At 36.8% G+C, this 16,684-nt stretch overlaps 1 protein-coding gene across 1 annotated transcript; it reads left to right on the forward strand.

The window, feature by feature from the left end:
* The first annotated feature begins 1,340 nt into the window (after nt 1-1,340).
* On the forward strand, nt 1,341-3,944 carry LOC148739358 (uncharacterized). Its single transcript, XM_088751261.1, has 2 exons — nt 1,341-2,282; nt 3,068-3,944. Exons 1-2 carry the CDS (start codon nt 1,964-1,966, stop codon nt 3,079-3,081), a joined length of 333 nt encoding a protein of 110 aa, XP_088607387.1. The 5' UTR covers nt 1,341-1,963; the 3' UTR covers nt 3,082-3,944.
* Nucleotides 3,945-16,684: the final 12,740 nt, after the last annotated feature.

Here is a 16,684-nt window from a genome sequence, read left to right on the forward strand (position 1 = left end):
TTCAAGATCACTTTTCATATTTGTCTAAGCTTGGGTTTCCCCCCCCCCCCCCCCTACAAGAAACATTTCGCGTTACTTGAACAATCAACAACACTGCTTCGATATGTCCAAGAAACAAAACCATTCATCTGTTGGTGATATGCAGAGTTGTTCATCTAAATTTATTTTTCCAGTATCGTTGGTGTGTTTAGTAATCTGTACCACTGCCTTGGTTCGTGTTGAGATCATAAACCGGCGAGTTCATCATCTTAAAGATGTTAGGGCGGAAGTGAGGCAAACTTACGACTCAATCAATGATACGAATGATTCAAGCAGCCTCGAGAACATCTGCAAAGAGGGAAAAGGTGCGATGAAAGGTATTCCTTTGACATTGCGTTTTGTTTTGAATCATCAATTGCACTACCAGGGGTTGATTCTAAAATGTTCACTGTGCTTTCTGCTCAACTCAGTATACTCGATATCCGTTTAAGAACAAAAAGTGAATTCTGCTAAAATGCGTTCAGTCTCAGGCAAGACTTTTCATCTCGTTTGATACATGTGTCATTTTCGTAGACTTTTCGTTTTCATTTTTAGCTGATTTTTCAACGAACTGTCGTGACTGGTAATATGACACATGGATTAATCTTCTATATTACTCCTTGATTCTTAATCATTTATCATTAATGTTTTAACAAGCAATTGGCTTGGTATATGGTGAGGAAGACAAAAGAAAAGGTAACACTTGAAAAGAGAAGAAAAATTTACAGTTTGCTTCGTTTTATCTCTCTTTCAAAGATCTCTGAACTGTAGAATATGTTTTTATTTCTACAAATGTTTCCTCGCGTGCTGAAGTGATTAGTTGTGTACTAGACATAAGATAATGGAGTGTCAGGAGGTTAATTTCCTGAAAAAAAATTTTAAACTGCATTAAATGGTTGTTTTTAAACATGCAGCATCTTGAAGGAAGTAACAAAGATGTCAAAAAGTTTGATCCTTTGTCGATAAGCATTGGTGAACAACATTATTAAAGGCCAAGAAGGTCAGATAATTTTTTTTAGGGGATCACCCAGTTTTCAGGGAGGATGGGAGGGAGGAGTGGGGAAGTCAGCCGTCGCAAATAAGACAAAAAAAGTATAAAAGTCGGGATCGATTACAGAAATGAATAAAGGCTGATAGTTTCGAAAGAAACTGTTTGGGGCTGCGTCGGTGGGAGTAACGAAATAATCTGGATATATCAACAAAGTTGAAATGGTAAATTGGCCACTGCAAGGATTACAAAAGCTAACGCTCGAAACGTCAGCTTTTGTAATCGTTACGGTAGCCAATCTACCATTTCAACTTTGTTGATATATCCCGATTATTTCGATTATAGAAAATTGCCTTCCAACGAGGGGAGAGAAATGGAATAATTAGATTGCTACAGAGCTAAAGGGGCAATCAGGTAAATTCTATTAAAATTGGTGACCGTTCTCTGACAGGAACCAATTTTCGCGCGGTCATTAAAATTCATATTTGACAATTATTCACCGAAGTAGAGGTGCACAACTGTTATAGAATACACCTCACAGAAATAAAAAGAAAAATTTATTCTGTCTCTATATATTTACCGAAATGCTTGGAAATTAAACTCTTGACGGGCAAAAGCACTTACCTAGCCCTTCCGTACCAGCCTATCAGGGCGCGCTAAAAGCGCCATTCGCGTGATTTTGTGGTATATACAAAAAGTTACAACTCTGATATCGGGATTTATCACCATCGATGTATTCGTTATACTGTTGGAAGCATATCCATCGGCAAAATGCCGAAAATAAGCTTAAATATCAAAGTCTGGAAGTAATTTTGTTAGCAAAAAGTACAATTCAAGGTCTGTGACATTAAACACGTTAAGGTTGATCGCTAAAAATTCAAACATGCAATTAATGCTCATCGATCTGCGATAGCCACAATTTTCACATTGATCAACAATGGCTTTTTTTTTTTCTAAATGGGAAATAACGACGATATCAAGTCACCATCTTTTTTTCCCTCGTCAGCTCGCATCGACAGAGTTCGCCGATCTTCAGTGGATTCTAGATCCAAACCAGATCAAATTATCATGGTGACAGTCAGAAATGAAATAAATAAAACCTTACACTCACTGCGCCAACTATCATTCTGTCCACCGAAAGAACAAATATGTGCGCTGGGACCGCCGGGAATGCAAGGACCTAAAGGATTCCGTCGGAGAAGAGGACCCCGTGGAGCCCTGGGAAGAAAAGGGTCACGTGGTATCAGAGGAGAACCAGGATCGCACGGAAAACAAGGTAAGTCACATAAACCGATAATCGGGCGAGATCTCGCCCAAGTCATCATCAGATCATCGGTATGACCCACTAGATGCCTAATTTTGACGATCGATTGAAAGCTCGAAGTACCATTTACTGTTTCGTAAAAAGTCTAGATCAGTCATCAGCTCTTATTCGTCAGCTTTCGAAACCAGTTGACCAAATGTAATATTGGAAATTGACACACACTGTCCGGGTCGGACATGGAAAACCCTCGTAACAACGAGAGAAATCAGTCTTTAAACGAACTCAACAATTTTACTTTTGCTTCAACATAACAAGCCTCGACCATGGATTACAAGCTGACTAGCCGTAATAACCTGTGGACGATGCAAAGTTAGAGTTCCCTAACGAAACAAAACTCTGATCACGAACGAGCCGAAAACAAAAAGGGAAAAACAATCTTAGCAAATTATTGAAAGGAGGTAGTATTTGAAAAGCGGCGAGAAATCACAGTTCGAGCAAATTTTCTTTCACGAGCGCTTCACCACAAGCGAATAAAAAGCCCGCTAGTTACCATCATGGCATTCCAATAGCCTCAACACACTGAAATGATATTGAACTAGTTGTTATCCGTATAGGATGCTTTTGTTTTTACTTTTCCTTGAACGAGACAAAATAATTAATTGCTTTTCTCCCTGTTTAAATTTATACAAAATGGCCAAATCGTCCTCAGATTTTTTAAAATAAACTTGTGAATGGTTGAAAATGCATGAATTCCAACAGAAAGCTTTATCAAATATTTTTTTGTTATTTTTGTTTAGATGACGCTAACTAATGTTTAGGCTATTCAAGTATAACCAGAAGGGACCGTAAAACCACATAAAAACGACCTGGTCACAAAAGTGCGATAGATAAATCTCTGATGGTTGGTATCATTTCCAAGGAGCTGCTGGAACAAAAATGCCAACCACTTGTCCACCATTTAAAAGGTTTGGAGCTAACACTCAAAACTGGTGAAATGGTTTTCATTCCATAGTAGCTGAGGGTCAAGTTACCAAGCAGGCTAGGTCTAGATGTGCTTTCACCAAGCTTCAAACTGTTGTCACGTGTCCACCGACATCCAAGTGAGAAACTTTCATCTTGCCGAAAGGACCTTGAGACCCAAGCTGAATGACCTTGCTTGCAAATTCGATCTCCTTGGCTTCACAACAACAATTTTTTTTTCTCGAAATCATACAGGACTTAGCTTAGGAAAACAAAATAAGAATATAAAGACTGTTGAGCAAAGGTCGCCCATGAATAAGCACAAAGAATCTCCAGGAGGTACGAGATTCAAGAAATTAAACCATCCACCGACTACAGTTAAAAGAAAAAAATCTTTACGACGAGAAATTAGGACCGCACAATTTCTTGATTTTCTCATTTTAAGTAACACTTTGTTCAAAAATTCTGTTCTATAGTTCAGTAGCATATCACACGATGGGGATCTTAGTAACGTTATTGGTAAGTTGAAAATCTGAGCAACTCTCATGGAAGAAACAAGTAACCCAGAAGAGTTCTCAAGCGCTCTGTCTTCAAAAGATGGTCAGTGGCGGCTCCTCACCTCTGCAATGTCAAATGTGGACAAGAGATCACGTGCCAAGGCTATAACTACAATCGAAAACACCAAATGTGTGAACTAACTAACCGCACCAGGGAGGCGAGACCAGATAATTTTGTTTCAGTCCCAGGATGGTTTTACATTAGAAGACTGAACGGCATAGGTATGAAATCAAAATTTTATCTCTGTGTTTGGTTTGTATTTCTTGAATTATTCTCTATCCTCGGCCGATACAGTTCCTTCTCACCTGAAAGAACTTATAATATAAAGAAACTTAAATATCTGCCTTTACTGCAGCTCCCTTAGGCTCTATCCTTGAATTACCGGTGCTGACTTGTCAAGAAATAAAAGCAAGCGAAGGTAAATACACCATGGACGGAAAGTATTGGCTGGATCCAACTAGGAAAGGGAAGGCAGTACTTATTTACTGTGATATGGTTAACGAAGGTAGGTCCCATAAGTTTTGTTTGAGTTATTGTAGTTTATGAATAGTTATCATCGACAGTATAATGAAAGTTTTCTAAATTATACATGTACTATCATTAATATCACTATCGTAATATTTTGTTTGGACAAGTTCTATGGTGGATGCCTCTCGTAAGTTACTCCAACTTAGTCACTTCTTCTCTTTCTATACTCTAGATATGGATGAATGTAAATATAAAATCAGCGTCTGCGTCGTGAATGCAGACTGTACGAACACTTATGGTTCTTACATCTTCACACGTAAAGTGGGATACACTGGCGATGGACACTCATGTTCAGGTATCTTTAAAAATGATCTAGTGGATGCTTTCCGAATAACTGCTTTAGGATTTTTTGTTTTTTTGGTATATCGTCTCATATCATTATACAGCATTACCCATGCATGTTTTCGTAAAGTTACCATGATGTTCGTCTGGCTTGTTTCAAAGCTGTTGTGTTGATAGATTTAAAAAAAAAATCTTTGTGCTGAAATATACGAACAACAGATTGTATACTTGTACTTGTCACCACGGATTTACAGAAAATGGACGCAGCTATACGGGTACTAGATTCCTTCCTTTTTTAAACCCCTCATATTAGAGAGGAAAGTACTATCATCTTAGCAAGACTTGTTTTACCAGCATGCCTTAAAGAAAATAGCGACGGGTGTAGGCCTGAAGACAATGCCGACAATAACACATGTCAATTAAATAAACATTGCGTGATAAAAAATCTTAATGACACAAATCGTTGTATTAGTGGTGAAAAATCTCAACTGGTAGAGGGCAGACTAGATGATTACTAGTGGGTAAGAACTACGAATGTAAATTTCAACCTGGATATGCTGGAAATGGACAAAACTGTACAAGTGAAGTTAGTCACATTGCAATCAAATCATGACCAGAATTTTCCAACATGACCCGTTGACTATAATGCCGCGCTATTCAGCCGCGTTACTAGAGAATTAGAAAATATATCACTCCTGACCCGTTTAAGTTTAAGGAGCCGTCAGGAACTCTTAGGTTTTGTTCCTGACTTGTAAATGAAACATTTTAATAGCTGATGCATTGTTATTCTGATTTGAACTTGGTCAGTAAACTAAGAGCAGAATAAGTTTATACAAAGTTTGGTTCCAGGACCTTAAACCTTCCTTTTTGTTTAAATGCTTTCTCCGTGTAATGTTTTCTTTCGACAACTTTCTAATTAGATGTCGATGAATGCAAAGGCAGCAATAACCTCTGTGACGAAACTGCAAATTGCTCCAATAGTGTTGGGTCTTGTAGTTGCACCTGCGAAGATGGATTTACTGGAGATGGACACCCATGCTCAGGTAAAATGAAAACCTACAGTGGTCTCGAGGTACAATACTTAATTCGTTTCGCCCGAAGGCAATGGAGATTTTGAAAAACAGAACACAAATCAAAACAAAAAAAAACCGGGTTGCTTAACTTGATTCCTGGTCATCCACTTTATTTATGTATCCAAAAAGTTACGTTGACATTCCTACTGCTTCCAGATATCGATGAGTGCAGCAATGGAAGCTATGTTTGTGATATGAAAGCCAATTGTACCAACATTAAGGGCTCTCGTAACTGCACCTGTAAGAAAGGGTTCATTGGAGATGGGCAATCATACCCAGGTAATTCAAATTAACATCAGATCCGACTCTACATAACAACTATCACCTTAGTAGCTGTTATTCCTTGGATTTTTTAATGCTGTTCCATCTATGAGTTGAATATGATTAGTTATGTGGACACTTCTCTATCTAACATTTTTACGACACTCACGGAAGTCGCCTATTTTTTTTTTTTTACGTTACAGCTGATATACTTTTCAATGATATAAATTTGTGCGTTAATTTGTTTGTTTGTTTGGTGTTTTGGGGTGTTTTGCTTCCAGATATCGATGAGTGCAATAATGGAGACCATCTCTGTGACGTCAATGCGAACTGTACCAACACTAACGGTTCCCACAACTGCACCTGCAGGGAAGGATACATCGGAGATGGACAGTCATGCCAAGGTAAGTTTGAGCTACCATCAGGCGAGCGAATAATGAATCAGAAATACGACTTCGCTCGCACTCAATATCAGAGAAGCCTTAGCATTAAACGAAGCATCTTTAGCAGGAACTATTAATCCTATTAAGCGCTACATCTTGCATCACTACTCCTTGCATGTTTATGCAAGAAGTCACAATGATCCGGCTACATTTTGCTTGTTTCAGAGCCATCATATTGGAGGGTTAAGAGATATTTGTGCTGAAATGTTTGTTTACAATATCTAATTCGTAAAACACAAAAAGGAGAAACCTTTGTTTTATGCTTTGTAATGATTAATAGCATCGTGCGACTGAGAGTCTTCATTCATTTTAAGGTGACAAAAATAAAATAAAAGAGTGCAAAATATATTTATGGTGTCTCAGATATTGACGAATGTAAAGGGGATCCCTCTTGTCACGTGAATGCTACCTGCACGAACACCAACGGATTTTACGTTTGTACTTGTAGGTCCGGATATACTGGAAACGGACACAATTCTACAGGTACTTAATGTCTTTTACTGTGACCCATCACATTCGAGAGAAAAATGATATCCTTGCCCAAAGTGTATACTAACTATATCATAATATTCCAGGTGGAAAGGGAAAGCATTGTGGGCCTGTTGGCGTGGCAGACAGTAATATAATTCCAGATGCCAGAATGACAGCAAGCAGTATTTTCACTTATCGTGATATTATGCAAGAGTGTGAAATGTTATTATTCAGAAGTATGCTTACTGACTTTATGGTGGGACCGAAAATCTCGTGACCAGTGAAACAGAATTATATATATTGCAAAGTTCAAGAAACAAAATAGTCATCTGTTCAACGCTTTAAAAAAGATAGCATTACCTGATTTTAAAGGAAAATGGACCATATGTTTAGGAGGTTCGGAAAGGACTACATTTGACATTTTTAATAAAAATCAAAGAGCTTGTGGTGAATACGGATAATTTGTAAGCAGATATAAGGCTAAGGAAATCGTGTCATCTTTAACATTTCCTATGGGTGTAGGAGGGTGAGTATTGAACGAGCGATCAAAAAAGAAAAGTGACAGGAATTTTACTCCGTTTGGAAAATTGAGGCTGCAGCAAAAAAAGAGCACAAAGTTGTGTTAAAGATGTGAGCTGTTGAGACCAAGTCGGATGCCCCCTCCCTCCCTTCTCTCGTCTACCAGCACCTCCTTACTTAAATGGAATGTAGAATTGGTGGACTACCACAAGGTGTTCAGTTTCTCTTTTTTGTTTTTTCTCGGTTTGCTTTATCGCAGGTGTTTGAAGGAAACTCAGATCAAACAAGCATCATTAGGCATTCACTTAGAACTGACTTCAAATCCAGATACGTTCGGTTTCATCCTGTCTCATACAATATCTGGCCTTATTTGAGAGTTGAAATATATGTGTTTAAGTAATACATTTAAGATTTCTATTAGAAAAAAACACAGTTTACTGTAGGAAAATAAAAATTACCAAAAAAAATAATTTATTTTTGTTTAACAATCTAACCACTACACACCTTTCGCTGCATTATAATGAAACAGTTACACATGATAAACGTAAAGTGAAAAGGTATTATAGAGCTGTTCTGAAAGTTGTGTTTAGTCTCTGTCGTTTATTCATTCTGCATAATGATTAGTTACTATCGGTGTGAATTTTTCGCAATTTTCCGGTAAGTTGATAGTTTATTCAAACAATATCAGTAGATACAGAGCAATCGAGATTCCTGAAGTATGGATACCTGCAACTTAAAGGGGGGTTATAGAGTAAATTCTCAGTTCCACCATTAAAAGGCAGACTAGTCAGCCCAACCAACAACAAATCAGACCTGTGGCGGAGCAACTTCATCTTGGAGCATCAATGTAGAACGACAAGAGCGCTCTAAAACATACCAATAGCAACTCACTATGCCACAACAGTAGCAACAGGTAACTATTCAACGTCATTGCCTGTTGAAGACAAGCACTTAAGCATTGATAGAATCGCAATTTATATTGGGTAGCTTGACTCCACAAATAATAGATGATCTTTGTTATGAGAAAAACGGTTACCCTTAACGTTCATTTATTACCTAAGATCTGCTTTTTGAAGCACTTGGTAATAATTAATGAATTAAGATGTAACCATCAGATGACATGTGAAATTCCCATCATGAAAAGGAAAGAATGGTGCTACATATGCTAAGGAATATGTATTTTGAAAGGGTTTGCACCATTTCGTCTGGAATCAATTGTTATGATTATCTTTGAAATAGAAATAACGCAAGAAACGAAAGCCGAGAACAACTCTGAATTTCAAACTAAGTTAAACTATAACTTTTGCCGGAATAACTCTAGGTTGGCAATTATAAATAATGTCAAATAAAACAATAAAAAAAATAAAAATAACTTACAAACGAACAAACAAACAAAGGAGAAAAAATACGAACCTCCTAAAACCTGATGTTTCTTTTAGCAATATACCATTTAATAGCATGGAAATAGAATTAGAAATCCTACGATCTATAAGTATTTTAATTAATATGATTAGTAGCTAATTGTCAAATCGCCTACATGAGAATTTAGATTTAATTCACATCAAATCTTTATGAAAATGAACCTTACAAGATGTAGGCCAGAGGAATCGGGATAAAACTTTGCATAGTTTGGGAATACTTAAAACCTGATGCAACTGTAATTTAGAACAGTAGTTTGTTATAAAAACGATGATCTTTCAAGCTGGGTTGATCTGGAATATCACTGTTAGAAAATATACCATTAGAGCATACATTAAAGGTAACGTTAGTTTTTTCAAGTTGATTTTGGGTTGCACATAGGTCAACATAAATAACATAAGTATTGTTAACACTGCTAGTTTTGTTTGTATATTTTACGTTAATATCTTATTAAAGAGAATTACTGGACTTATCAGGAACCACTGTGGAATATGAACTTTAAATATAACTTAAATCGTTTTTAGTGTCCCCTCGAGATTGATCGGTTGCCCATTACAGGTCAAAGTTGAATCCTCATGACGAACTTTGCTCGAGAAAAAAAACAATTCTCGTCAGGAAAGCGCAAAATGGTCCATAGGCTTGTCAATGTAAAGCGAGAGGACTTCATTACCAAGTGAAGGAGAGGCGTTTATATTCGAACGTAAAATTAACCAAAGTTTACAATGAAAATACTGATTTCCAGGCGCGAGGATCCGTGCGGCTTGCGCGTTAAAAATTGTTCCTAAAAATAGGACCCTCTCGCACAATGTACTCTTTGTAAGCTCTAACTATATATTACTTCGCGGTAAAGAAATTCTACTCGTTGGCCTGACCATTTTGATATTAAAATAAGGTTGTATGCCCGACGAATTCCATTTAGAGCTATTTGATGATGCTTAATAAATCTCGCCTCTTAAAAATGATGATGCCTAAAAATGTCTGTCTCTGTCGGATAGACAATCCTATTTGGGCTTTTGTTATCTGAAGGTAAGACCTTTAATTTTTTTTTCGCCTGGCTCTGTCTTTCTTGGGTACTCGGTCCTATTATGTTTAGGCTGTTGTTATTTAAAGGCCAGATGGCAGAACCTTTTATTTTTTTTTGCCTCGACAACTTCGGTTTCCTTCCAAAAGTTCTCCCATTGAAAAGACAAATTGTCACACATTTACCTCACACTTATTGAATGTAGAGAGAGAGAGTTCTCCTCACCTCGCTTTCATACTCTTTTGCGTGCAAGTTCCTGGATTATTCTTGTATTTTAATTTGGTTATATTAACTAGGTTGATGTTGTAAATTAGCCACCGTAACGATTTAAAAAGCTGACGTTTCGAGCGCTAGCCCTTCGTCATTCCCTCTGACGAAGGGGTAACGCTCGAAACGTTAGCTTTTTAACTCGTTACGGTGGCCAATTTACAATTTGAACCTAGTTGATATAACCTAATTACCTTGTTACGCCCACCGACGCAGTATCACAGTTTCTTTAGAAACTTTTACCCTATATTCTTCAATTTTGTGTTTGGTTCTGTTCTGCAGACAGAAAACGTCTTTACTTTACTTCCTCCACCATTGCGATTTTTGTGGTGGTTCTGAAAGAACCGTCTCTTGTACGGCCTCCGTCAAATGACCACAAAACGAATCCCGGCCACACGAGCAGAGCCTTTTGGTAAATGTAGCGTCTCAGTAATGGAACAGTAAAAGAAGCAAAACATGTTGATATCACGAGAGATTGTGATCAGTTAGCGAACAGCGAAACCAGGGTGATATTCACCCAGTGAAATAAGTGATTTCTGCCGATAGGAATAAAACCGTACATGCAACTTACAACATATAAATGCTAAGAAGTCGAAGTATATTGCAAAATTAAAAGCGCGTATAAATACAGCGAGGTTTACTCAACCGATTTTGGCGTCCTTTCTTTGTTTGGTAAACCCTTTGTTTCAAGCACAAAGAATGTCGACGTGAGGTTTAACACGAGTTTCGTTCTTATGATCATGATTCGCAGTCAAAGCTAATGACTTATGTTAAACAAAAGGTTAGATCTTGAAGTTTATTGATCGTTTAATTTTATGATGCGATATTAAGACTATATGCAAACACGGAAATATTTTGCAGAAAGCGACTTAGCGTCCTCTAGGAGTCCCTGAAGGGCAAACGGATCAAACTTAGAATGAATTAGAGTAATAAGTCGCATGTCAGCGATGTTCCCTCTGACGGTCGCGTTCGATAATTCATTAAAACTAAGGGTTTACCAAACAAAGTAAGGACGCCAAAGTTTATTGAGCAAACTTCGCTCTACATATACCATGTCTTAGCTTTTATTTGATGTAAGTTTCACACATAACGTATTTAGTCAAATCGCCATGGGTGGCGATTTCACTTTGAGTGCAGGCAAGTTTTGTGGTGGCGAGTTTGTTGTGATGACGAATTGACCGTGAACCCGTCAGACCTCTCACGGACCCTTAAAGTTTAGCATCACATTTCCCTTGTTTTACAGATAGTTATAAAAATGCGGAATGGCATACTATTTTTGACAGTTTTCGTTTGGACTTGGTGTAGATCTAGAGTTTGGTTCGTTCTTTGCTCGTTGGCACCACCTTATCATTCTGCTAAACTTCAAAAAACTTTAGTCGCACACGTCACAGTCGTCATGATGTTTCGCCTGTTACATTCATAAAAAATGCAGATTTTTCGAGTACTCCATTATTAAAAAGCAGGCGTTAATCCAACTGAATAAGATGGGGGTATTAATTAGTTTTATAGTTATGCGTGTTACATGGGTATACATTTCAGCAAGATATTTTTTGTTTGCTCGGTTTTGTTTTTTTTTTTTTTAGAAGGGCTTACTTCTATGAAATTGTCACGATGTTACTTTTACCTCCAGATATGGATGAGTGAAGCAATAAAAGTAATCTCTGTGGCATTCTATATTACAGTATGTCAGCACATCATCCATAACTGTTTAAGGACATCTGGACAGAGCAGAGCTAGCCTCGACATGTTTAAAGTTAAAGGCCAATAAGAGCCGATAATCAATTCTTTTTGATGTTTGTGAGGACGGGGGCTATAAAGAAAAATCTCTTGCAAGAGAGGATATCCTCCTTCGTTGCGTGCTAATTTTTTCATTATTCCTTAAGGGTGAGCACGATTTTAGTTTTCATTGTTATGAAAATAAGAAGGGTTGTTTTTGTTTTTAAAGAATTATTGCAAGCAAGATTCAAAAACGTCTTGCTGCGTAACTACTATGATAAGAAATAAACATCACCATATAATATCGAGAACCATGCAGAAATGTGTAGTTGCCTTTCAACAAAACGACTAACATTGTCTGCTGTGGCTACAAACATATTTGAAAAAGGAAATTTTTTAATAACACCACGCTTTTTTAATCATTAACAAATATTCCACGAGCACGCGTTGGATATGAGATGATAGATAGCCAACGACGCGAGTGGAATAATTGTTTTATTAAAATATTGAATTAAATTATTAAATTCTATTGAATTTTATTAAATTTTTAGCTCCCTTTTAATTTTAAGCTGACACATACGCTTGCCATAGTTTTAGATTATGGTATATTGGTTGATATACCATAATAGCTAAGCCAATGAAAAGTCTTAAATTGCATTATTCAATGATCTAGTTTTTAATAAAATAGTTTATACTCTTCCGCTACGGTTATAATTTAAGTGAAAAAGAAAAGAATAACTGACGTTGTGGTACCGTACTGTGATCTTTACCCTTTGGAGACAAATTTGATACACCAGCTCTATTATTTCACTTTAAAAAAAAAAAAAAAAAAAAAGAAAAGAAAACCGATAACTTTAAACGATAGCTTTCAAATCAAAGTCTTCCAAAGTTCTAACGATGTACGAAAGCCTTCTTCGATTTTGGATGATTTCGCAAAGCAGGCATTTCTCTTTTTCTTTTCAAACCTAGATGGCACGGAGTTCCCTTAAGACGTGCAGAGTTTCTCAGTTATCATGCATATTTTAAGAATGCAGACACCTTTTTAAGTTATTTGTACGTCTTTCTTTGTTTAAGTTAATTACTTTGATGTGTTAACTCGTGTCCACGAAGTGGTTTATAACCTACTAATGATACCAAATCATTAGAAAACTGAATGAAATACAAGTAGAAACCCGTGTATAGGTTTGATTTGTGTAAAGTAAATAATTTATCTAAGCTGATACTTACTTTATTATGGTACTAATGTCTGTGCGTGTATTGTGAGGATCAAAAACGTGTTATTTCTTATCATCATTCTGCTCCACAGGGTGTGTGCGATTCCTTCCATCATTACCGAGTCCTTCAATTTCTTCTTTCTTATGGCTGATGGCAAATTTAAGAAAGTAAATATATTTCTTGTTTTCTCAAAGTAACACTCGAAACACTCATACTACTACGAAAACTGGGGACATTAACAGATAAATTCTAAATCGTTTCACGACTAAAAAAAATAATTGTTATATGTATCCTCAAGAAACAAACAGGAACAAGAAATTCATTATTGATAATGTTTTTTCTTTTGACTATTTTAACTGCAACTACGGTAACAAGACGGCAAATGCTGACAACAGCCTCCTTTTAAGATGTTTTGACTTTCTGAAAAAAACATAAAACTCCGTAGAAAAGGTGTTGCATGATCTCTAAAATTGTGTTCTACATTTTTTAAGAAACTTGGTCAAAATGCCACAGAGATATTAACTTGAATCTTAAAAAAAAAAGAAAATAAGATTTCTTATGTGCTTGCATTTTCGCAGAGTTTAACTACTAATTTCTTTTCTCGTTTGATGCTACTTCTAATCACTGAAACAGGTGCAAGAAGAGTCCTAAAGGATAGAGGGCGAACGATGGAAATTACTGCCTGAGGAGAAAACTAATCAAATTAACTGTTTCAGAACAGCGTAACATCTTTCACATATCACGGCCAAATGTGATTGGCGAACGCGTTTCTGGGAAGTGAAGCCTTAAATTGGAGTTACATCTCAGTCAACAAACTGCTGTTATAAAGTTCTTGGTGTGCTCAATAGCTCCAAAACATCGAAAGTATTTCTTTTTAGCTGGTTTTGTGCGGACATGAGAGTTTTTCTCCACTTGTTCCTTGTCTCAGTAGTGCTTCCCCTCAGAAAATTTCAGTCCTGCCAAGATGGTATGTATTAAAGCTTGCGTTTGTTGATAAGAAACCTTTATTTTTCTGCTCTTCATTTTCCAGCTAAACAAGATACCAAATACAAAAAGGAAACGCAAATTTTCGAAGACTGAAAGTCTCGTGCATAGAGGCCTCACTAACAAAATGGCTAGTGAAACTCGTCATCCATTTTAATGCGCTGGTATCTTTTGTTCATTCAAAATTATTTTAGATCCTTTTTCACAATATATGAAAGTGTGTTTGCAAAGTTTTTTAGTTATAACTAAACAATATCCGCAATTACTTAATTGGTCATCTATTTTACAGCTTATAGCCTCGAATTCTTTTGAGACACTCATTTGAATCCATAAAGTTCTATCGAGGTCATTCAAAATTAATGACTATATTTTCGCAAATTCCTTTTGCTTGTCTGGTGCTTGCACGAACTCAAGTAAGAGCCTAACTTGGCCTCGCACTTAGGGAAATAAATATTGATATCTTAACTAGGTGGAAATTTTTTTTTTCTAAATTGGAAAAATTTCCTTCCCTTTTTTGTTGTTTTTACATGCTCCTGTGGAATAAGAAGCTCTCTTTGGATACGTGATTATTCGCTGGTGTAATATCTAGTTGACATCGGAAACATGTTGCCGACAGGTGTTAAACAGATACCAAAACGAATTTCTAGTAATTTTTGGAACTCGGCATTCGAGGAATACTGTTTTCTTTACAGCACCCTTCCTGTGTTATATATTACGCAATTTTTGGGAGCCCGATGAGTGGGTTTTTTCAAAGCTAATAAAAACGTAGAGAAAGTTGTTGAAATGCAGGCAGAGCAATTATGTTTCCAATAATGCAAAAGGAATACTGGCTGCGAATGAGTGGGAACATCAAAACTTCTCACTTGACGGGTGGCTTAGAGATAGATGACATGGATGTCTAAACATGAACATATTGAATTTAGTTATATTTAACAACTCTTTCTTGGAACATTTTTGGCAATTCAATTAAAATCGACGCACAATGAAGGGACAGGATGATTTTAAAGTTCAATGGCGGTTTCTAAGGGTTTTTGAATATTATTTTTCTATGGACACGTTTTATCTCAAACAAGTTTAATTTATATCGATAATGAGAAAAACAAAAAGAAGAAAAACAAAATAAAAATCACAATGTAAAATCAAGAATTTTTTAGTGCTTGGCGCGTGTATATCGTGAAACGTATACACGCTGCAGGAAGTCTGCAGAGCACAAGGGTGGTATGAGAGTTGGTTGAGCTGAGGTCATGAGATATTTCAAGACCAAAGCTTTTCCCAAGGAGCGCTAAATCTTATTCTTGGAAGCGGAAAACTAACAAATTTCTCTCGTTTACGACGCCCGCGTAGTACAACTAGCATGCTTAAATAATTTTTAACTCATGAATTGCGCGCATGCGCAAGAGCGAGTTGTAGATATTATGTGAAGAATGGCAGTCGCTAGCGCGCTTGATTGGTCAATTCCTGTAAACTTTTTTTCAATTTTAGGCTTTTAAGTGCATTTGAAAGCTTTTGGCGAGTAATAGACAAATGAAATGGCAATCTTTGTTGCTAAGAATAGTGGTGGGGTGAAAAAGAAGCCAATGATAATCTTGAAAGAGTTTAAAACTATACGTTTTTCATCCGTGAATTAAAGTTTTGCCAAATCTCTCAATACACTATGTCTCATGCAGCGTATATTTCTTTGGTGGCGTCAATGCTTCTATTTTTGAATGTATATGTACAGGAAAATGATTATTATGTTCGAAAAAGAAAAAAAAAAACAAAGAAAGGAAATGAAGTGATAGGTACGTATTAACTCAAAAATGAAGATGAAAGGTGAACATTGCTAAATGGTTTCGTAGGTGTGCCAAATAGGCACGCGTGTTATATTTTAAAAGGAATATGCGAATTTGTGCGTGAGTGGAGAGATCTCAAGTTTCATGGAATCTGTCAATAGGAAGCACGACGAAAATGACCAAGAAATATTTCGGGAAGACATTTTTATTCACAACAGTTCTTCATTTGCTGATTATAAGCAAAAAGCAAAAAAACGTACGAATTTCTCTAATGTACAAAGCCCACGCAGTAAATTTCATCTGCTTCGATCGTTGATTACTTGACTTCACGGCCAGAAAATTGCGTAGCGTTCTGTTGAAAATTCTGAAAAACTGCGATTTAAGGCAAAGTCTTCTATCAAACTATACTTTATAAACACGTTGTTTCTCGAACATAATATTTACCGGGCCATGGAATCGTCAAATTGTCGCTAGGCCCTGCTTGAAGTCCGAAAGTTCGGTTTCCAGTCTACGTCCTACAATTCGCATCGCTTCAGAGAATCGTGCTGTCGACTCGAGAGCTTATTCTGTCACCTTTAAGACCTTGAAATCCATTATTTGCCAAGGAGAGTATTCTACAGCATTGCTACTTTATATTCTCAGTTCCCCAAGGTCTAACTCGATGGCAAAGGAACGAAAAATGCCACTGGAAAATTTTGAAGGTCGGCCGGGCAGACGCCATATTTTCAAATTTGATCATTTTAGTATGAACGCACAGACTAATGACCCTCTAGTACTCCTAAGGCCATGAAAATATATGCGCAAACGACGGATTCTGATTTGTTTATTGATCTCCAAACTATGGAGTAAGTTTGGAGACAAAATTTTGCTTAGTACGTGAGGTAGGAGGGAAACGTTCTCGCGCGAGCAAATCGCGCGGTTCGGG

This window comes from Stylophora pistillata, chromosome 2 (assembly GCF_964205215.1).
Source record: "Stylophora pistillata chromosome 2, jaStyPist1.2, whole genome shotgun sequence".
Taxonomy (NCBI): Eukaryota; Metazoa; Cnidaria; class Anthozoa; order Scleractinia; family Pocilloporidae; genus Stylophora; species Stylophora pistillata.